Source organism: Chelmon rostratus, chromosome 18, assembly GCF_017976325.1.
Source record: "Chelmon rostratus isolate fCheRos1 chromosome 18, fCheRos1.pri, whole genome shotgun sequence".
In the NCBI taxonomy this organism is placed as follows: Eukaryota; Metazoa; Chordata; class Actinopteri; order Chaetodontiformes; family Chaetodontidae; genus Chelmon; species Chelmon rostratus.
This window is the reverse complement of record NC_055675.1, coordinates 14,550,688-14,572,414: the sequence shown is the minus strand read 5'-3', so window position 1 is coordinate 14,572,414 and position 21,727 is coordinate 14,550,688. Positions and strand designations below refer to the sequence as shown.

The window sequence follows — 21,727 nt, the reverse complement described above, 5'->3', positions numbered from 1 at the left end:
CGCGAGTTTGCTCCATCTAGTTGAAACTAGTACTGTGTTAATACAACAGTCCTGAAATACATTCTCCCTACATGACAATTGTAATGTACAGTTTTCTTTGAAACAGTATTGGAGAGGAGTTGATTCAACTGCATCATCATTATGTGAGCTGCAGTTTGTGGTGCTGTTATGCTGTTACACTGAACTACAGAGCATATGAAAAACCCTGTTGTTGCAGACCAACAAGCATTGTTCACACGCTACACCAGTAGATGGCAGTAGCAGGAATGTCAGTTTCCCACCAACAGCAGACAAAGGAACAGGAAGTGGCCATGACATGGGGAGAAAAAATGTGTAATTTTGTAGTGTGTTTTTCTTCTCTTTTGTGAATTTTGAATGTGGTTCAAATAGCCTTTGATTGCTGTATGATTACTTTTGGCTCACTTGAATTTGCTTTCGAGCTCATACAGCTGGTGATTTTAAGTTAGCTTTTGCTGTGGTAGCATTGCAGTGTGGGCAAATATATCCATTAGTTGTCAAATAAATTGTGAAAAGTCTTTGTCAGTCTCAGGACCACGTTACTTCTGCATTAAATTCTTGCAGATTCACACACCGTTGTATAGCCTCTGGTTTTGGTCATTTCTGGATTGTCAGCACCATGAGTGTGGATGGTACGTGTGTGAAAGACTAGCTTGTCTCGGACGTGTACAACTCATACTTACCTGGCAGGGGAGATACCATGATCAAGAAGGTGGTTCACCCAGGGCGAGGCTCAGCCATTGCACTCCGGTTGGGCTGACCCCTGCGAATTCCCCAAATGTGGGAATCTCGACTGCATAATTTCTGGTAGTGGGGGACTGCGTTCGCGCTCTCCCCTGGTAAATTGTGAAATGTAAGTTTGGAGAAGTAGCTTTGCTTAAGTGTTTGAAAATGTTTTCTGATATATAAGAAATATGCCCCTTTAGCTCTTTTGAAGTTGTATGAATCTCATTAGTAGTAGGAATCAATTCTCTCAATGTTGTGTGTCAGTATTTAAGACATATTTCGGTAGGTTTAGATTCAGTAAATCATGTTCTGATGAATGTGAAATCAGTCACGTCGTCTTTCGGTTGGGAGTCGAACAGCTTTCGAAGTGTACTCTCAATAAAGACGAGAAGAACCTGCCAATATTTTATTGTTCACTTTATCATCAGATTTTCTTCCTGACATGTGTTTTCAAATCACCTGAAGCTCAACAATCCACCAATTAAATCAGCAAATGAATGAATTGTGTAGTACAGAATTAAACATTAGGAAATTCTGTGTGCACTTTTGTATAACTACTTAAAATGTTTGAAGTTTGACAAAGACAGCAAAACGACCTGTGGGTTTCTCTCATTTCAGTTAGGCTGACTTCTCTCTGTGTCTCTTGCAAGAGATGTAGTTGTAGGCTTATTGGGCGTAAGCACATCATGTGACCAGAAGTACTCTTAATCATTATTCCTGATCATACTATTCCGTGACTAAATTGTGCGATCTAATGTGTTATTGGGTTCCGATTAGTCATGAAAGGTCAAATTACACTTGTATACTTTGTTGATGTTTTTTTTAAGCTATTGAAATTATGTTCAACCATAAGTGAGAGTCATGGTGAGAAGAATGACTATCCCACTTCACACATTTCTCAGTATCGCTTCTCGGCCTTTTGGCTAAGATCAAGTGTAGTATCTGTTCTTATCAGTTTAATATCTGATACGCCCCTATCTGGGGACCATATATTAAATTGATTTTTGGAATAGGGAGATGGAATAGGGGCTTGCTCTATCCACTCCACGCATCAACCTGGTATTGCAGTATTTCCGGGAATGGTGTACCCATTACTTAATGTTAAATGTAATCTACTGTTGGTACCTTGAAAGTATAATCACATTATGCAAAATTGTTAAAATGTCTTGCTGTTTAGCAATCCAGAGATTGCATTGGGAAATGTGATGCTTACCAAGCTCTTTTCCACATTAGCTGAAAATGTGAAAAGATCCATACACTAAATAAAAAAAATCCTCACTGCATGATATTCTCTAATGTGGTGACACACTGTGTGTGTGCATGCGTGCACATATGTGTGTCTGCATTTTTTTTCTTTTTTTTTCTTCCTGTGTTAGCCTTCACAGAAAAACATGAATACATGAAAATCCTCACTGCATGATTTTCTCTAATGTGGTGACACACTGTGTGTGTGTGTGCGTGTGCGTTTGTGAGTTTGCTCCATCTCGTTGAAACTAGTACTGTTAATACAACAGTCCTGAAATACATTCTCCCTACATGACAATTATAATGTACAGTATTGGAGAGGTGTCGATTCAACTGCATCATCATTATGTGAGCTGCAGTTTGTGGTGCTGTTATGCTGTTACACTGAACTACAGAGCATATGAAAAACCCTATTGTTGCAGACCAACAAGCATTGTTCACACGCTACACCAGTAGATGGCAGTAGCAGGAATGTCAGTTTCCCACCAACAGCAGCCAAAGGAACAGGAAGTGGCCGTGACGTGGGGAGAAAAAAAGTGTGGTTTGTGCGTTTTTCTTCTCTTCTGTTGATTTTGAATGTGGTTCAAACAGCCTTTGATTGCAGTATGATTACTTTTGGCTCACTTGAATTTGCTTTTGAGCTGCTCTACAATTTTTGGAGCTAAAATAGATACAGCTGGTGATTTCAGGTTAGCTTTTGCTGTGGGAGCATTGCACTGTGGGAAATATATCCGTTAGTTTTCAAGTAAAATGGGAATAATCTTTGTCAGCCTCAGTACCACATGTTACTTCTGCATTAAATTCTTGCAGATTCACACACTGTTGTATAGCCTCTGGTTTTGGTCATTTCTAGATTGTCAGCACCATGAGTGTGGATGGTACGTGTGTAAAAGACTAGCTTGTCTCGGATGTGTGCAACTCATACTTACCTGGCAGGGGAGATACCATGATCAAGAAGGTGGTTCACCCAGGGTGAGGCTCAGCCATTGCACTCTGGTTGGGCTGACCCCTGCGAATTCCCCAAATGTGGGAATCTCGACTGCATAATTTCTGGTAGTGGGGGACTGCGTTCGCGCTCTCCCCTGATAAATTGTGAAAAATAAAGCTCAAAAAAATTTGTCTCATATTTAATTAGAATTTAAGGAATTTATTTCATTCATTAAATTCTGTAGCAGTGTGTTTCATACTATCCAAACCAAAATATGTATTCTCGTGCTTATATATGAGACTTCTTCTGTGCCACACAAGATTATGTATATATACTTTATATATTTTGTAAATATTGTGATGTTTAAACATATTTTCTTTGCTGAAACAATGCACTCTAATAATGTTATCAGTTATTTGTGTTCTTCACATCGACAAGTGTCAGACTATGTGACTTAATGAAGATTCTGTTCTTTGAAACAGTGGGGAAAATGTGAATGATATCTGACATATCTGCCTTGTTTTGTGTTTTGTATGCTGAACCCTTGGCAAACATGATTAGGACTAATGAAAATATTAGAGGGATACCACTATCAGGGGGTGAGTATTTAAAGGTATTACAGTATTTGGATGACATGGTACAAACAGATGACCATAGCCTGAAGAAAAGTTATAATAAGTTAATAAGTATAAGTTATAATATAGGGTTCATCTTATTCTTTAGCACTGGTGTAATCTGGAGCCTAAAAAATAATTTTGAATTGAGGAGAAGATTGCCCTTTGCCTTGTCTGAAAGCCACTTTTTAGGAACATATATAACATTAGGAAGAGGAATTGGATCCAGTGGAGTAGCCTCCAAGCTCAGCCATGTGGATCCAGGGTCACTTCTAAACCATTCCCAGAGATACTGACAGAAACAAGCCAATTGGTAAAGTTTAATATTCTGCAGGGGCAACACACCCTCTCCAAGATAGAGTTGCAGTTTTTCTCATTTCAATCAAAAAGACACCTTAAGTAAACATGTGCAGTTTATAAGACAAACCTGAAGCCTGTACAAACAGTGTAATTTACAGAACTCTTAACAGAAGTGCAGCAACTGCATTTTATTGATGACTTAAATTAATATTATTAGAGCTTGATCCTCATATTAGTGCAGAATATGTATCAAATAAAACAAGCCAAAGAACAACAATGAAGATGTTTGAAGCGCATTTTAGGATTACAGCTTTGTCCTTGTGTTGCTTTGACACAGATTTTTGTCCTTGTGGCCACATAAGCTTTTGTCCTCATTTCTTTTCAGGGGACACTGACCTGACCCCTCTTGAAAAAGAGGTTCAATCACACCCTCCACAGCAGCTACAGACAGACTCTATTCAACTGTCACCTCTAAGGCCATTGTTCATAGATCACACTGACTAAATTGCAAGCATTTTACTGAGAAATTAATTAGTACTCATATTAATTTTGAGTGTGCCACGTGTTCACCCCAGTTAGAGGTCACCGAAGGAAAGCCAGGGAGCTGACTGAGCAGCTGAAACAGGAGAGACAGAGAGCACTGCCACTGGAGGGTCATCTCATCACCTTTACGCTGTCTCGAAAGACCCTGGACAAGATATCACATCTATATCCTCATATATAGGCCCAGACTAAGAAGAAATCATGTTTCAGTTTTTTTAAAAGATGTAATTATTTCTCTTTCAGTCTCAGGAAAGGATACCGGCTCTGCAGGGCAAGAGGGAAATCTTCCTGGCATTGCAAAACAATCACGAAGATGAAATGGAGCACATTAAGAATGACAACTTTGCTTTTCTGTAAATTGAGATGTATGGTAGATGCAAGTTGCCATTCAAGAGCAGCAAAACATGGCTGAAGATCAGATTTATGTCAATAGGAAAAAGTCAATTGAGTCTAACATTTGACAATGACTTCTGAAAATCTTTGTGTTTCTCTTTGTATGTTCACATATATATACCTTTGTGCAAAGCAACCATGGTGGCTGGGTGGACAAACACAGAGAAGTGGACCAGAAGAGGGACAAACAGAGAAAACAGCTGCAGGATGGGCATCCAGAGTCTGGAGCTGAAGAAGGAGTAACTATGACAAGGGACAGCAATATGAGCAGAGGGAGCAAGAAAGAGGTGGGAGTCTCAGAATGTTGTCTCTGCATCTTCTGCAGTTTGACAATGGATTTGGATTTGATGATTTGGATGGATTTGGTCAGTCAATGAAGATGAATTTTATTTTATCAGGGATTACACTAAACACCTGAAGTGTCAACTCAGTGCCAAAAGCAAACACATTCACCAGTGACCACATAACACATTACAATCATTAACAATCCCATTTTTTCATTCATGTGTCCTGTGTCGTTTTGTTCAGATTTTTCCATGATGATGACAGACAAACAAGCATCTGGAACGGGAGGTTCTTCAGTACAGAGAGCAGGTTTCTGCTCTGCAGTATAGACTGGGCTCTGACCATGGTCAGAGATGAAGAACTGAATAATAGACTTATGAACAGCTGTTATCCTGTTTATAGTGCATATCCTGACACCGTTTTTTATCATCTCTTTCTGCTTTTTCCAGCACAGTGAAACTGTTTTGTAGATCAAGGGTTGTACACTTTATCACCTCTGTTAGGACTGCTTTATAAGACAAAATGAATGTCTTCAAAAGACTAAAGTTAATTGTTTTAAATGTTGTTGCAAGCTTTGCCTCCAGCTACTGGCATTTAGGATGCAGCAGGAGACTAAAGGAAGAGTGTGATGTTGGTCATTTCAGATTAAAATCAGATATTTATTGTGATACCATTCGAAGAATGCAGCTATAAATCATTGAAATCACATCTCCACTCAGTTGAAAGGTGAAGTTTTAGTATTAGAAGTATTAATCTGAATGAAATTTCCAACTTGGAAATATCTGGTGGTGATAATTACTTTATAACTGAGACTACAATTTACTGACAGCAGAATTACAAAAGGCTGTTGGAAGCCAAGTAATGAAATATTATTAGACAGAGATTTCAGAGATCATTTTCTGTTTGTTTGTTTTTTTTTTTGGTTTTTTTTTTTTTTTTCAAGATTCATTGAGTTAAAGACCTTATATCACTCTGCCATGGAGTGGTGGTATGATATGAAAAATAGAATACAGCAATACATACCTTTCAAACCTTTGTAAGAAATAATCCAACAATCAATATACATCCTTTTACAAACTACAAAAAGAGATTCAGAACATACTTGGTCTATGCAACACAAATGGAAAAAAAAATGAAAAAGAAACTTTGTGTTTGGGTTAGGGTTAGGTGAGGAGATAGTGGAGATGCCTAGGCAGTGTTGTGGCAAGCTTTTCCAAGCAGAAGATATTGATATCAATAAATGAGACAAGTTTATATAATACTTCCACACAATAATTCAAACAAATACTACTGAAAAAAGACAAGAATTGGATATAGACGTAGATAATATAAGCTTTTGGGAGCATTGAGCTGGACGAGAAATGAGTGGTGGTAAAGTCCCTGTATATATTAGTCACTTTTAAACAGGGTGATGGGCTCAGCAACTGGTTCCAAAAGTTTGATTTGTTCAACAAGAAAGTTGGATTATGGAAAAACAGGAACCCAACATATGTCTGGAAGATAATGGCTGTTAAAGGAGACATTGTGCCAACATTATTAGATCTACTTTATGGGTTCCCAATGCATCTCTCTTTAACAAAACTAGAGACCATGTGTAATTTCTTATGGGGAGGTTATGAATGCATAAAACAAGAAAGAATCTGTCAGTGTACAGAAAATTATACCCATAAGATAACATTCTTCTAAAGATGGGTGTCTTGTTCTATTGCAATATATGTAATTTGTTGTCTGGTGATTACATACACAAATCAAGTGTTTTTTAAACTTCTGTTTGCTGTCCCTTTCTGGTTTGTAGCTTTGTGGGACAGTAATATTGCCAAATATGAATATAAATGGTCTAAATTAAATGAAAATTAAATTTTTTACATATTTGATCAGATTTTCGTGGCCACTAACGCTAAATTGCAAATATTGAAATGTGTGCCTCAGTAGAATGCGAAATATATTACTTTCTCATGGAAGGTTGGGGTTTCAGCCTTAGTGCGGTTCTCTGCATAGTTTCCATCACCAGAGGGAGACAGAGCCCAATTTATCTTTGTGAAAGCATTAATGAAAGCTTATGTATTTTGTTAATTTACATCCACACACGCGATCCTGTTGTCATAAATAGTCTTTCTCAGTGTCAGTCATTCAATTTAACTAAATAGACAAATAATTCTACCACCACTAAAGCTACAAATTGGTTTTTAAGATGACGCTCCGTAGTGATGGCTTATTGGGCAGAAGCACGTCATGTGACCAGAAGTAGCCTTAATCTGTATTCACGATCATACTATTCCGTGACTAAATTGTGCGATCTAATGTGTTATTGGGTTCTGATTAGTCATAAAAGGTCAAATTACACTTGTATACTTTGTTGATTTTTATTAAGTTTTTGAAATTATGTTCAACCATAAGTGAGAGTCATGGTGAGAAGAATGACTATCCCCCTTCACGCTCTCCTTGGTATCGCTTCTCGGCCTTTTGGCTAAGATCAAGTGTAGTATCTGTTCTTATCAGTTTAATATCTGATACGTCCCCTATCCGGGGACCATATATTAAATTGATTTTTGGAACAGGGAGATGGAATAGGGGCTTGCTCCGTCCACTCCACGCATCGACCTGGTATTGCAGTATTTCCAGGAACGGTGCACCCCCTGCAATTGTCAAAAATAATTAAGATGAAGTGTTGCTGTTCAATGATGTTCCATTTGATGATTAGCTGCAAACATCCGTGCTAAACATGTGATCTTAGCTATATAGTCACTGTCAGACAGAAATTCCATGAAGATATATTAAAAAGCATTCTTAGATCGTATGTAGGGCTTTATAAAGTTAGGTCGCCTTCCCCATAACTAATCTTTCTGTGAATGACGTTATGTGCGTTATCTAACGCAGTAGTGAGGCACGCCCATTCATACAGGTTGTAGGCCAGTCATGTCCAAAGTATTCCAAACGGCTATGTGGTAGCAGGCTTTAATTCCAAGCAAGGAGGAACACACCAGGCTGGATTCATTTTATCAGCTGATCTCAGTCTTCAGCTGACAATTGGGTGACTACTCGACTGGAGTTGACTTTTGGTTCTCTGATTGTTACTACTTTCATCAAGTCCATTAAAATCTATCCGGAGATACCGTAAGGATACTTCAAATCAGCGATTTCAACTAGGATCAAGAAAGGAACAATGAAACGTGCTTAACAAATTTCATAACTGCAAAGCACACACAATAAGCCATCATACTTTATTTCTATGCGCAAAGGTTTTTCAGATTAATGCAACAACAAAAAAGCACATTTACTCAGTTTCAGTCTGCAGTTAAAACATTGCAAACCATGTTCATTTAAAGACAAACTCTACAACAGTCCAAAGTCCAAGAAGAAGGTTCTGAAAAGGTAGAGTTATTTCTGCGTGATTGGGAATGAATTCTGGTCCATTAACTCGCCAACTCTCTCCTGCAGGGTGTGAACCACTTCTGCCAGGATGAAGAGGTGTGTGTCGTCAAGGTCCTTGAGGATGAACTTCTTTCCCAGGGCCATTTTTTCATCCAGATAGAGGAGGAACTGTTTCATGGCTGGGTCACTGATCCAGTGGGCGGAGAGGAGCAAGGGGAAACAACCTTATAAGTCATTACATTCTGCACAAGTGTTGCGGAGTAATGTGCTTAGCTAATCCATTTGAGTTTTACTTCTTGTGTAGCATCATCTTTTTCTTCATAATGATTTCATCTAGAAATAAAGATGTCTCGGCAGATTTACAGTTTTCCTCACCATTCAACAAGGACGCCTTTGTGTACGTTGACCATGTTGACAGGTACAGCGATATCGTCAGTCGATTTAAATGAAAATGGTCCAAACCTGAAGCACGGTAAACAAAGATGTGACTTAAGTGAACCTCAACAAGAGTAGCTAACGTAGCAGCAAGTGAACTCGCAAAACAAAAATCGAGAAGTTCTGCATGTTTGGGTCTCGGTCTTTCAATTCAAAGCATACAACAACGTTACCTTAGACCACACAAAAACATTTACTTAACGTTAGCGGAGAGAACATGTCTGCAAGCTTTTGAGTTGCACACGACTAGCTTGTTAGCACTAGCCTCAGCTGAAAAGCAGCTACATAATTATAACCCCGGGGATATTTTGCTACATAATACGATTTTCAATGATCGAACAGTACAGGCTCCCGGGAAATATTTACATATCTGGCCACGTTCGAGCGAAGACGAGACGGACTTAAAACTCACCTGGTAGCTGCGGTTGTTTCTATGCTAACTTTTTAAAGCGTTGTGCGATGACGTACGGTGTGTACCAAGGGACAATATTCAAAAGTACAAAATTACGCACGTGACAGAAGGAATATGTTCCAGGGGTCAATATTATTTCGATGGTTCCTCTCTGGTTGGAGAAAGCTGCATGCTCGTATTTTAGCGTCCGTTAGTACTATTAATTTTAAAGTTACACTGCATTAATGATGAAACAGGTTAATCTTGTGGTGTGTTGTATGGATTAAATCTTGTCACACGTCTGTTACGTTGTAGCGCTGTATTCATATATGAGCTATAATTACATTTCTTAAATATACATATTGAGAAGCTGTTGACAGATTAAATAACCAACTGGGAATGTCTGCTTTTCACCAACCCTGTGAATTAACTGTTCAACGATGATCAACAATTAAAGGTACATCATCATATTGTCCAGTATTACTCTAGCTTTGCAATATTTCCCACAATAGTCTAATACACCCAGATATTAAAGGGACATGTACCACTATATGGCAACATCTGACAGTAAACAGATTCATATTGTCTGTTTATGTGATCATATTGTTTAACCTGAGAAGCATGTAGTTTATTTTTGCAGTTTTGTCACACCGACAGGAAAAGCACGACATTGCATATTTCACAACAGTGAAGCATTGATATACTTTAAAAAAAAAATCAACCTCCAACATTTATTCATTGTCGATTGATGGCGGCAATTCGGACTGCTTGATTGATTGCTAGTCCCATACAAAACAATCTGAAGTAATATTGATACAGGTCCATTTGAGGTAAGGTTCAGGAAGGAATAGGTTTTGGCAAACAACATGACTGTCACACTGTAGGTAGAATAAAATAGATAAATAGAAAAATAAAATCATAAATCATCACTCTGGTCAAAAATACTGAGGAGCAAGAGTGGCAATGGTGTCAGTGCATCTTAAAGTAAATATAGTATCAGCATCATGTGCCATATGTTAAGCTAGTAAGTCTAAGATGAAATGGAAAAATAAATGCAGGACACATTTTTATGATCTGAACTTGCATTGTATAAAAATTCAAGTGATCTTTAAAAAATCACCTGATTTACTAGTGAGAGACTAATGTATGAGGATGACTAGGTGAAAAACATTACACCCAAGTTTTTTTTCATCACAAATGACAACTCATCACGGAAATCAATGAGTATATATTTAATTTCCCTAGTCATACTATGATCACATTAGTGGTTGTTTATGTGAACGTACTATGAGATGCGGTTACGTTTCCATTTGGTTTGGGTGACAGTGCTGTCCCACATTTCAAGTAAACAGTAAGTTGTATCAGTGTGTTTGTGTTCATATGTTTTAGTCAGTGGCTGATGTAGTTCTGCAGTGCTTCCTGGATGAACTGGAGACTGCGTTTGTACAGAAATGAGTCCTTCTTCTCTGGCTTGCAGATGTTGAGATGATCTACATCCACCTCGATGAGCTCCCCGATGCCGAGATCTGAAACCAAACCAGAGCAGGCTCAAGGTAAGAGCTAAAGGAACAAGATTACAGACACACAGCTTGCAAGATCTATGCTATTTTAGCTCATGCATTCATATTTAAGATATGTGTCTCATTTCCCATGTGCATAAGTGTTACATACTTGCTGACTGTGTTGGTACCACCAGTATCTTGATCATGGGACCAATGTTTGTTGGCAGTGTCTCTGCAAAGCTCAGCACCTTGAATTCCTTTTCTTTGGCCATGTTCAGAAAGTTCTCATTCAGGTTGCGCAGTGCTGGTGAGTCTTAAAACACATGGGCAACAACTCACAGTTAGATATTGAACAATTTCTATTAACCACAAACAGTCTTGGACCTCGGAATTCATTAAAATCACTTACCTTTACAAAGTTCTCTGACTTCTATAGAGGGAAAGAGGAGATATCTGACATTGACAGAGTACTCTGCCATAAAGGTGCCATGGTGAGGAACACTATAGAACATAATGCCTTTGGTGTTCTCTAACAGTCCATGCATATCTGGGTCCTCTGAGGCATCCAGCAGCATTTTCTTCACAAGCAATCCTGATGGAGAAATCACATACAAGAGGATACAGACAGACAGTGAGTGCAACTTTTAAATAAGACAAATCAAATCGCATGTAGGTACATGTGTCGAATAAGACCAAGCCATTTGTTCTTCGTGTTCATTCAAGGGATATGTGTAAAAATCTAACATGCTTGTGGAAGGAAAGTTTTGACAAAATACCTCCCATACTGTGGGCTACCCAGACCACAGGCCTCTCTCCAACTCCTGCCAGCTTTAACTTCTTTAGCAGTTCTTGACTTCTATAGGCCAAGGATTTCCTGAAGCAACAAAAGAAACAAATTCATTAACAATTTGCTAATAGAGTCTGTTGGAATTGTGCACAATGAATACTGGGACAATTGGGATAATGAAACATTTAATTTGATTAAGAATGGTAGCTTAATTAGCTTTGTCATGTATAAATTAGTCCAAATTACAAAGATTATTCCGTTTAGTAAGTAATAACTACTAAGTAAAATAAATATTTCTCTGATAACATCCATCCATTATCTATACACCGCTGAATCCTTTGCAGGGTCACGGGGGGGCTGGAGCCTATCCCAGCCGTCTCTCGGGCGAAGGCAGGGGACACCCTGGGCAGGTCGCCAGCCTACCACAGGGCTACATATACAGACAAACAACCACGCACACCGCTCATTCACACCTACGGACAATTTAGAGTTATCAATTAACCTCAGCATGTTTTTTTTGGACTGTGGGAGGAAGCCGGAGAACCCGGTGAAAACCCACGCTGCACAGGGAGAACATGCAAACTCCACACAGAAAGACCACTGGCGGTTCTCTGATAACAGAAAGTATAATTTTCCTATACAGTACACCCTACAGTAAACACCAGTGGAAATATGGAAAGATAGATATAAGATATGGAAACTACAGATTCCTCACCTTTGATTCTCAGCAGGACACTTGGCCATCCAATCACTGAGGTGACTGTCATACTCCACTGATAGTACTCTCAGATTTGGACAGTCAGTAGCCAACCATGACTATCAATAAAAGAGGACACAACAACACAGAAGAACAACAATGAGAGATGACCAATCCGTAGTTGTCCCAAAGATTTAATTTCATTGCAGTAATAAAACATGGAAAGACTTTATCGTGATCCACAATGCTTAAAATAAATCAAAATAATTAGAGGAAGGACTAGGTGGAATTTTCACCTTTGGCCAACACTCCGTGTAGTCGTCTGTGCTGTCTGGCCCCCCCTCTTCCTCTAACATCATTCGGTCCTTCTGTCTCCACGTTTTAAAAGCTGCCCCTAGAATCCCATGGATGAAGAGCACGTCTGCTTTGATTGGCTGGCTGGAAATTAACAGTGTCAAAGACAAGTGTTGGTTTACATATAAACTAAAGTGAAACATACATTCTAAAAAAATCTACCACAATAGAATTAATTGTTTTCCTACTTGCCACGTGTTTGTGGGTGGAGGATATAGACGCCGTCTGGGTATTTCTCTTTCACCGCCTCCCTATCCAGGTTGGCCAGAGCACGGGCTGCATGAGATGCCTGCATGACATGAGGAGACTGAGTCATCTCAGCCAGGACAGATACCCAGCCTAAAGATGTTTTATAGGTAAGGAAGAAAGAAAAAAAAAAAAAAAAAAAAAAAAAAGGATTCATTACTATCAGTTGGTTAGTACGGTTGGGGCAGAAAGTATTAAAATCAGAAAACAAACACAAACAAACAACATTTCTGGTGGTGACAACATAAAAAACAGTTCACATTTGACTCATAACATTTGTAATGATAAATATGTATAATATGTGAATATGATCTAGGCTTGTTTTTAATACCATTCTCAGTGTACCCAGTCAAGTTTACACATAACCAGAATCCTAGATGGAATAATCAGATGACTAACCAGACTGGGCAATGGCCTGGTGAATGCTCTCGTTGAGTGCCAAATTTCCTATGATACGAACAATGTTTCTCTGAATCTTCAGGGAGTCTCTGCGAAGCTGATAAACCCTCTGGAGGAGCTGCAGACCCCCGTTGGCAACTATGTGGTCACAGTGGCTCTGGACCTGCAAACAAGATGTTTCAGTAAGTTCAGGACATTTATTCACTAGACCTGTCAACCCTCCCATTTTTCCTGGGATTCTCCCGTATTTTACACATCTGTGCAAGTATCTCACCAAATGGGAGATGGCTTACCTGTACTTCATGAGGGGCAATGTCTGTCAAATGATGCTTTTTGGAAAATATGCCACACTTATTTTTAGCAATTAGTGATTTCACTGTATCACACAGAGGGAAAAGCATCAGATCTACCTTGCAGAAGTGTGCCCAACAGGCACAGGAACTTGTTCCACCAATGACTGCATTTATAAGATCTCTTCCATCCAATTTCGTCACCCTCTGTTACCGATTGTCTCTCCTGTCAGTGGCCTCGCTCACAGTCACGTCTGAAGCATCATGTGTAAGTGATGTCAAGTAATACATATTTAAACTAAGTGCTGAATATATATGGTCATTTGTGTTTTCATTTAAATAATGCTGGGATGTTCACAGCATTTCACTTTCCTTTAATATAGGAACTAGTTAACCCAGTCCTCATTGCTTTGATATTTTAAAGCAAGTGGTTGCCTAGTGGTGATTTTAGGATTCACTGTGTGAATCCCTTGTCTAAATGTAGGGAGTCTGTGGACTGTGGTAAGGGTGGTTGGACAGTCAAGGGCTGGTGCTGGAAAATTTCCCTTATTTTCAAATCTCAATGTTGACAGGTATGTAATTCATCTTACCAAGCAATCAAAATCAACCACATACACCACAAATGTTAGTCCAACTCACTGAGAATCTGACTTGTTTGTGCTCAGGAAACAGTGAAATTCAAAGACAGTGCTCAGTGTAAACAAAACAGTGCTCCAAAAATACTTAAATGCTGACAAGAGTCCCTCTGACCACGAAACATAAGAATCCACTGAACTAATTTACCTAAAACAAAAGGTGCTTTGTGTTTTGAATTAGATTTTGACTTTCAAATGCTGGAGGAAGGTTAACAAGAGATGCTATTGAATGGTAACTGATAAGTATAATCTGTTAAATAAAAATAATTATCTGCCAACATTACCTTTGAGTGCTGTACCAGTGCCTGTAGACAGAAGGATTCCACCTTCTCAGAGGGAACAGAAGTGAGGCTCTGTGCATAAGGTAGTCCATCACCACCAAAACACCACAGACCACCCTACAAAACAGGAGAACATATGCGTTAGTAAGAGGTCTAAAGCTTTAAACAAAGCTTTTAGAGCAAAGCGTTGTTCTCCTGACAATCTGTGCTCTAGGTAGTCCCTTTTCAAAAGACTGTATGCAGCGTGAGTCAACCTTTCAGTCTCAATTACCCGTTGTGCTGCCATGGACTGGGTGCTCTCTCTGAGGGCCAGTGATGTGAAGTACTGAACACATTTGTCCACCTCCGACTGAGGCAGAGACCCCAGCAGCTGCCTCAGTCCATCTTCTACTGACAAACCCTGCCAAAAGTTAACACATCTTAGTTATCATCTAATATACTTGTTATATCTCCCATATACCTATTCCAACAAGAGACAATATCACATATCTGAAAACTTAAATACACAACACACACACATCTAAAAATGTGGAGCCCATTATATTCAGTGTACAAATTAAGTCTGTGGATGAGTGTGGTTTGCAAGTAATAGAGAAATGGAGGTATTCTACATAATAGACATTTATACAGAGATGCTTACATCATCCAGGTCAGGCAGTGTAGGTGTGCGCAGGAAGAATCGAAGGTCTACCTGAGGAGTCCGGGCGAGGCCCACTGCTGTTCGCTGGTCTATAACCTGGGCAGCTGTCTGGTACTGGTAGTCTGTGTTATTGACAACAGGTGTAAATCAATCCTACCGCATTTCACTTTTTTTATTTACTGTAATTCTTAGGTGATTTTCAAAAATTTGGGGGTATTTTACCATGCCAGTGGTGATTTTCTGCAAGCTCCTGCACAGCCTGTAGTCTGATGGCTTTATTGGCTGACTGTGTCCTCTTTAGTAAGACCCATAATGCCACCTCATGTGGGTCCACATCCACATGGCTAAAGTGCTCTGAGACATACAAATAAAGAACAAACTAATTGGTTGAATGTTTACAGAACAAAGCGGATAAAGGGTGCTAAAAAATACTCCTAAAGGGCACTCTGGAATTGCATTCAAACTTTATCTACCAAGACTAACTACCAGTATCTACAGTACCACTTTCAGATTATGACTATTGCTACAAAGTTACAAACCTTGTGGCTTCAAAACTTGGGTCATCAATTTGGCAGCTATTAATTTTTAAGTCAGAAGTTTATTTATTAGATGTTTAACTAGAGTACAATTTCATTAAAAAGCTGTCACATATTTATATAATGTCAAACAATCTGTGTATTACCATTGTCAAGTCATGGGTGAGTCACGCAGAGTTAATTTAAAGGTGAACAAAACAATTAGTCATTTGTATTACAGCCAGCTGCACAATGTACACATTAAGCCCAAACTCTGTGACATTCATAACAGGATGTGCATGTAAAAGGCAGGTGTTTCCTTTGGCAAAAAATGACTGGGGAACTGTAGTTTTCTGAGTAAAATCAAGTATTTGTGCTTCTATTAGCAACAACTTGTGCTTTCCAATATTAAAAACATGAGGGATTGTACTATCAGTTCACACTGTGCACTTCAACTGTGATTTTTAGGTGAACTGATGCAGTACAAAGTCAACTTTTGGTCTCTTACCATCTAGTGATTGCAGCAAAAGCCTAGAAGATATTTCCAGAAACCGCCTTGCTGCTTTATGAAGTTCCCTCCTTGCTTTGTGTGTGAGCCCTGGAAAAGATGCACAATGTGAAAACATTACTGGTGACATGGAAAATCTGAATTTAATTTCTACAAAAACACCACCAAGATATCAGAAGCCATTTAGTAACGGTTGCTATGTGGTATATATCTCAGTATAGGTAGGTAGGTGGGGTGATCGTGACCCTTGACCAGTGGAAGTGAAATCAGTCAACAGGCTGACCCAAATAGACAGGCAGGAAAGATAGCAGAGAGGCGAAGGAAGGAAAGACACAAGGATTATTTTTAACAGATGTCACTGGGCACCTGGACATGGCAAGCTCAGTATGACTTTGTGCCCACATAAGAAAAAAATAAAGCCACTCTATATATTTTCCAGATGTCAGCTGGTCCAGGAAGTAGGGTCATTTCCCAAAACAATACATCTTAACTAAAATAAATATCTAAATTGTCATATTCTTTTCAGTTTTGTCAGGTGTTTAAAATGGACCTGTGAAAATTTCCCACTTTGGTCCAAGACCTAAACCAAGGCTAAAGTGGGAAATTAGACTCTAGGTGACTCTAGGTGAAGGACATTCGGTACCTGCAGCCAGGTTTTCCTTTTCATCTGAGGGAGTGGCTCTCAGATAGATGTAAGACTTGTACTTCTCCTTAAGAATCGCATGAGTGTCAATGGTCACAGCCTTGTCCAAGGCCTCCACTTCATAAGTGATAAAAAGACAGCCCCTATACAAGTGTAATTGATTAACTGTGGCACAGTGATAGTTCTTTTCACACAAATTGCTGCATACAAATTTTGCATTTGAAGTCGAGGGTTAAAATGTGTACGCAAATGCTGCTACTTACCCCAAGACAACCGCACCGGTTACTTTAGCAAACTTCCCTAAATTTCAACAGAAAGGGAATCTTTATTAGATAACTGAAGCTGTTCTCACAAAAGCATACATGTTGAATCCACGTATTTAGAGTACTTGTGTCTGTGAGGTTGCTGACAAAAAACGGTGTACACTAAGGCCAATTGTGTTTAATGACTTACTTAAATTTTTCCACTGAAGCACTTTTTTCACTCCAGGCGGCCCAGCCGTACTTAGCCTCCGACAGCGGATCAAACGTAGAGCTGCAACTGACATCCTCCGCCTGCATATCCCCAGTATAATGGGACTAAATTAATCTGACCACCAAAGCCATTTATAACAACCTTGGCCAGTCTCACACTAGAAATTTACAGCAGAATCGAGCGTGTGGCTTTAGCTGTGTTAACACAGCTAAAGCACTTATATGACTGCCCAGCTACAATTCTTCTTATGACCACACAAGCGACACTATCAACTTCTGACAAACCTGTGACAATAATTAACCGTGATGTCAACTCGTCAACTAACTTGATGAGCATGAAATCGCTGACAAATCATCTAGCTAACGTATGCTAACGTAGCTGCAATGGACATGGAGTAACTAACTTAGCCTTACGCTAAACCAGTTGTTACTGCCATCTCAACTGTCAGTCAGTCTAAACCCATCATTCAGCTTTGTGTTACGCTAAAGCAAGCCAACGTGTCCTAACTCTCACGTTAACACAAACACAGCTTAACGGTAACAACGGGTCAAGCTAAATTAACCGTTAGCTAGCACAACCTTACTAAAGATTTAGCTTCTGGCTAACGTTTAGAGCTTACCGCCAGCTTACTCAACTGTAAGATGCCAGCTGACTGTCTCAATAAACTTTTCGTGCGGGTTCAGTTTCATTGTCGAACCGGGACATTACCTTATTTATCGGCTAACAAGTTTTAAAAGGACTAACGTTACCACATCGAGCTCCACGACTGCAGCTCCCGGTGTTCCTCATAAACACAAAGTAAACGAGTCTCACAAATAATACGTCACCTACCGCAGCTAACGCGAGCTGACTGATGAGCGTGAGGCTGTAACTTGTAGTGTTGTGCTAGATTGCAGTCTATTTGGTGTTGATAAGGTAGTTGCCTTAATGTCACCACGGTCTCAACATTTGTTTAACACGGTCAACAAAAATGGAATTTTGGAAACTTCTCTAAGGTAGTATTTGTTTGGATGATTATTGTAATGGGTTGCAATATTTTGCAGGTGTCCATGTTATAATGTCCGTATATTGTGTTGCCTCATGCAAGACTAGGGCAGCGTTTTGTTTGTGCTAGCAAACACCATACATACCACAAGCTTTGTATGGAAAACTCCGTTGTCATGCTTTTCATTCTTGCTTTTATTGCATTAACTTAATCAGCCAAGTTAAGTAAATCACATTCAAATATGAAATACAAACACTCACAAAAATGCAGACCCTGCACATGCAAACGCACACACACACAGACACACCAAATTACTTTGAATGCCACATGCACTCAAAATACCACATCTCTGTAAAATAACCTCACGAGGAAGCAATTAAAACATCAAATTAGTTTAAAGGTGTCTTCGCTAGGGTTTGCATCAATATGTCAGTGAAACTTCTACAGTTTCTTAATCACAGGTTAACACACAAACAATCGCCTTTGTTTGGGGTAGGCACACACAATACTTCTGTCTTTTGGAATAGTTGTTAGATGATCAGCAGGGACAAAGGAGAAGTCTTGCTTTGCAGCATAAATACCCAGTCACCAGTATGTGTGTGCAGTTGTTTGTCTTGTCTTAATTAAACAAAGATTCTGTGCAAACATACATGTGTGTCAATCGCCACTAAATATAGACTGCTAATTTTAAGAAGAATAATTTCTCTTCATAAGTAGCCACTACCACATTGCTGTGAGGGTCAAAAGACTGTAAATATTTTGCATCTGTATTGAGTTATGAAAGGCAAGTATGCTTATGTCAACACCAGATATAAACAAACCAAAAGACATACAAAACTGATGACTTGTTTCAGAGTCTTATTGTATTAAGCTGGGCACGCAATTGACATTGACGTCTTTGTTCGCTCCACTCAGCTCCACCTGGTCATATAAATCAATACAGCTTCAGTCCAATATCATTTGTAAATCCATTCACAACTCTGGGCTCATCAAGAGTCAGCCTGCTGCTTTCACTCCTCTCAGGTGCATGTTTCCTGATAAGCTCTAATAATGCTCTCATAAGCTGGAGGTGGGGTCTGTGTAGTTTGGAATCCCCTCAGGCCATTATTCCCCCAAAATGACTCGGGTCTGGGTTGGGTGGCAGCTGGCTGGGCTGCTGTCTGAGATGATCCAGTCGCCGTGGTCAGAGTGGGTGTACGGGGCAGCGTAGTCTGGCTCCCTTCCTCCGCCTCCCTTGCGATTTGGCTGCACTGGAGGAGAGGGTGGAAGGTGGAGGCTCTGAAACTGGATTTGTGCCCCAGTGGGTCGAGGTGATCTGGGGATGAAGTCTGGCGGTGGAAGCTGAAAGCAGCACTGACCAAACTGTTGTTGCTGCGCCGGTCGTAGCTGCTGTTGCGGTTAAAGCCTGGCCGGTTGCGGGAAGACGTGCGTGATTGGCGAGGAGGGCGGCGGGTGATGCTGGCAGAGCCTGCTCTACGTCGGGACATCCAGGTCAACATCACGTAAACCAGAGCCCCTAAGACCAGACCCACCGCCATGGACACACAGAAAGCTATGATCAGAGGGACTGTGAAGAGAGAAACACATATCAAAAAGATATTTTATGATCCATGTTTCAGTTTTTATTTTTGATGGATTCTTCACAAACATCTTCCATATTGTTAGTTTCTACATGATTTTTGTTTTTTCTTCCATCATATTAACGTATATACTCTTCAGGTTCCCTGTGAGGGACAAGAGTTAAGTGGTATTTATTTACATTCAATACATCTAAATGCACTTTCTTCTGTATAACTTTTTGTATTAATGTCTTTTTTAATCATCACCTGGCAATGGAAGGAATTTTAATTAGAATCCATGCCTTTACCAAGATGACAAAAAACATGTGTTTGTAACACATGGAGGATTGCCAACAGTTTCAAGATGGTGCCCCTTAACATAATAATAATAGGCTTTCCTCTTTCATGTTTACGAGAACAGGTTGTTTTTTTTTTGAGACAACAAACTGATTGTGTTTCATTCCCACAGAAAAGGCACTGGCTTTTTACTCATTGCATCTTTGCCTTGAAAGCTGTTTTGCCAAAATAAGCCTGCTTGAGAGAAGAGAGAAAATGCAGAGGCTAAGACAAATCCCATTGGACTGCTGCCAGGGAAAACAAATCAATTTCCTTTCAATAGTTAAGCGTTAAGACTGAACGTACTTTGCTACCAGCCCATATTTCCACAGCAGTTTTTTTTCCTCTAACTTTGGGAAAAAGGAAATGAGACACTGGTCAAAAGTCATCTGGAAATGACATTTGGGAAAACTGAGGAAAAAAACAACAAAAAAAACCCCACGTCTGTACATTTAAGATTTGGTGTGAGTATTTGTAAAAATCCTGAGAGGTTCTTTGAGTATTCTAATTTGTTGGATAAAGTTTTCGTCAAAATGAATCAGGACCACGTATTGTGTCGGTTCCAGAGGCGATTAAAGCTTGAATTCCTGAGAGAACGGTGCCAATCAGAGACCACACGAAAAAGAGCAGCGATAAGAGCAGAGAAGTTAGAAGCAACTCACCAGCATCAAAAGACTGAAGTATTTCCAGAAAGAGATTTGTGTTGTTCTCAGCCATGACTTTGTTCTGTCAGAGGAGACAAAGACAGACTGATACTCAATTCAGTCTGTCTTTTACCGTCTCTTCTTTTCCCTTCTCCTCTTCTTCACTCAATTCTTGCCTGTCTCTCTTTTCCTCTGATGGGTTTTCCTGTCTCTCTGCCTCCCCTCTTTCCTGTTCTCTTACTTTCTCCCTCGTCCCTTGCTCACTTTCTCTGTCAGTATGTCTGTCTCCCTCAGAGGGAGACTCAGCCCTGGCGGCTAACTCTGGCAGTCGTCTTGTTTATGGAAGCGGAAAACTACGCTGTCACATTTCCTGCTTTTCTGCTTGAAATTAGCAACAGGAGTGGCTTATCTGTCCAGGACAGAGATCCTGGTGGTGGGGAGACGGGGTGTTGCTATAATCACTTCCTCCCCCATCATTTCCTTCAGGTTGATTAATGTGAAACAGTGTCACCCCAGCACCGTAAGGCTTCTGGTTTTACCATAGGAAAGTCCACCACACTCACCAATATTTTTGTTCCTTTCAGAAATGATAAATATTTCAATCTGTCTCTCTTATTTTTTCCCTCCACCACAGAGACCACAGGCGACAGTTTTGCCATATGCTGCACCAGCACTGACAAGTCGGTCTGAAATGTGTGTTGAAGGCAAAACCACAGCAGGAATTGATGGTGGCAATAATGTGAGTTCTTTTAATACTCAGTTGTAATGATGCAAAAAAAATTATACTGCTCTGGTGCATTTTTAAACTGACTATAAGTATGTGGATATGTTCTGATTTTCAGAGCCTTTGTTAGTGTGCTCAGTCTTTCCACAGTGTCTGCCAGGTCAGCAGTGCCTGCATTGGACGTCTGGTCCTCTCTTAGTTGGAGAGATCCACAAAAACTTTGTTCTCTGATAAGAAGCACAGCTACTCTTTCAATGC

General features: G+C 39.8%; 3 protein-coding genes and 4 non-coding genes across 9 annotated transcripts; 4 read left to right on the top strand and 3 right to left on the bottom strand.

Annotated features, from left to right (window-relative positions):
* The first annotated feature begins 693 nt into the window (after window positions 1-693).
* LOC121622528 lies at window positions 694-857 on the top strand. Its single transcript, XR_006007718.1, has one exon. It is a non-coding gene; the product is annotated as a U1 spliceosomal RNA (small nuclear RNA).
* A 790-nt stretch (window positions 858-1,647) lies between these two features.
* LOC121622537 lies at window positions 1,648-1,837 on the top strand. The gene has a single exon (XR_006007726.1). It is a non-coding gene; the product is annotated as a U2 spliceosomal RNA (small nuclear RNA).
* A 1,073-nt stretch (window positions 1,838-2,910) lies between these two features.
* Window positions 2,911-3,074, top strand: LOC121622526. The gene has a single exon (XR_006007716.1). It is a non-coding gene; the product is annotated as a U1 spliceosomal RNA (small nuclear RNA).
* Window positions 3,075-7,499: 4,425 nt separating this feature from the next.
* LOC121622531 lies at window positions 7,500-7,690 on the top strand. The gene has a single exon (XR_006007721.1). It is a non-coding gene; the product is annotated as a U2 spliceosomal RNA (small nuclear RNA).
* A 564-nt stretch (window positions 7,691-8,254) lies between these two features.
* Window positions 8,255-9,335, bottom strand: gtf2h5 (general transcription factor IIH, polypeptide 5). The gene is made up of 3 exons (XM_041959095.1): window positions 9,272-9,335; window positions 8,800-8,886; window positions 8,255-8,611 (listed from the first exon to the last, which is right to left on the bottom strand). The coding sequence occupies exons 2-3, from the start codon at window positions 8,832-8,834 to the stop codon at window positions 8,431-8,433; spliced, it is 216 nt and encodes a 71-aa protein (XP_041815029.1). The 5' UTR covers window positions 8,835-8,886; window positions 9,272-9,335; the 3' UTR covers window positions 8,255-8,430.
* A 590-nt stretch (window positions 9,336-9,925) lies between these two features.
* serac1 (serine active site containing 1) lies at window positions 9,926-18,022 on the bottom strand. Of its 3 annotated transcripts, none has more exons than XM_041958825.1 (17): window positions 17,971-18,022; window positions 17,201-17,301; window positions 17,011-17,047; window positions 16,748-16,890; window positions 16,105-16,194; window positions 15,304-15,435; window positions 15,082-15,203; window positions 14,713-14,841; window positions 14,445-14,558; window positions 13,236-13,398; window positions 12,779-12,929; window positions 12,533-12,674; window positions 12,255-12,355; window positions 11,529-11,626; window positions 11,162-11,344; window positions 10,922-11,065; window positions 9,926-10,776 (listed from the first exon to the last, which is right to left on the bottom strand). In XM_041958825.1, exons 1-17 carry the CDS (start codon window positions 17,973-17,975, stop codon window positions 10,640-10,642), a joined length of 1,992 nt encoding a protein of 663 aa, XP_041814759.1. In that variant the 5' UTR covers window positions 17,976-18,022; the 3' UTR covers window positions 9,926-10,639. The 3 variants fall into 3 exon arrangements, with proteins under 3 accessions (XP_041814759.1, XP_041814761.1, XP_041814760.1); XM_041958827.1 differs by having other exon boundaries at window positions 15,133-15,203; XM_041958826.1 differs by having other exon boundaries at window positions 17,966-18,000.
* A 370-nt stretch (window positions 18,023-18,392) lies between these two features.
* myct1a (myc target 1a) lies at window positions 18,393-21,071 on the bottom strand. Its single transcript, XM_041958828.1, has 2 exons — window positions 20,764-21,071; window positions 18,393-19,773 (listed from the first exon to the last, which is right to left on the bottom strand). Exons 1-2 carry the CDS (start codon window positions 20,816-20,818, stop codon window positions 19,226-19,228), a joined length of 603 nt encoding a protein of 200 aa, XP_041814762.1. The 5' UTR covers window positions 20,819-21,071; the 3' UTR covers window positions 18,393-19,225.
* Between the last annotated feature and the right edge of the window lie 656 nt (window positions 21,072-21,727).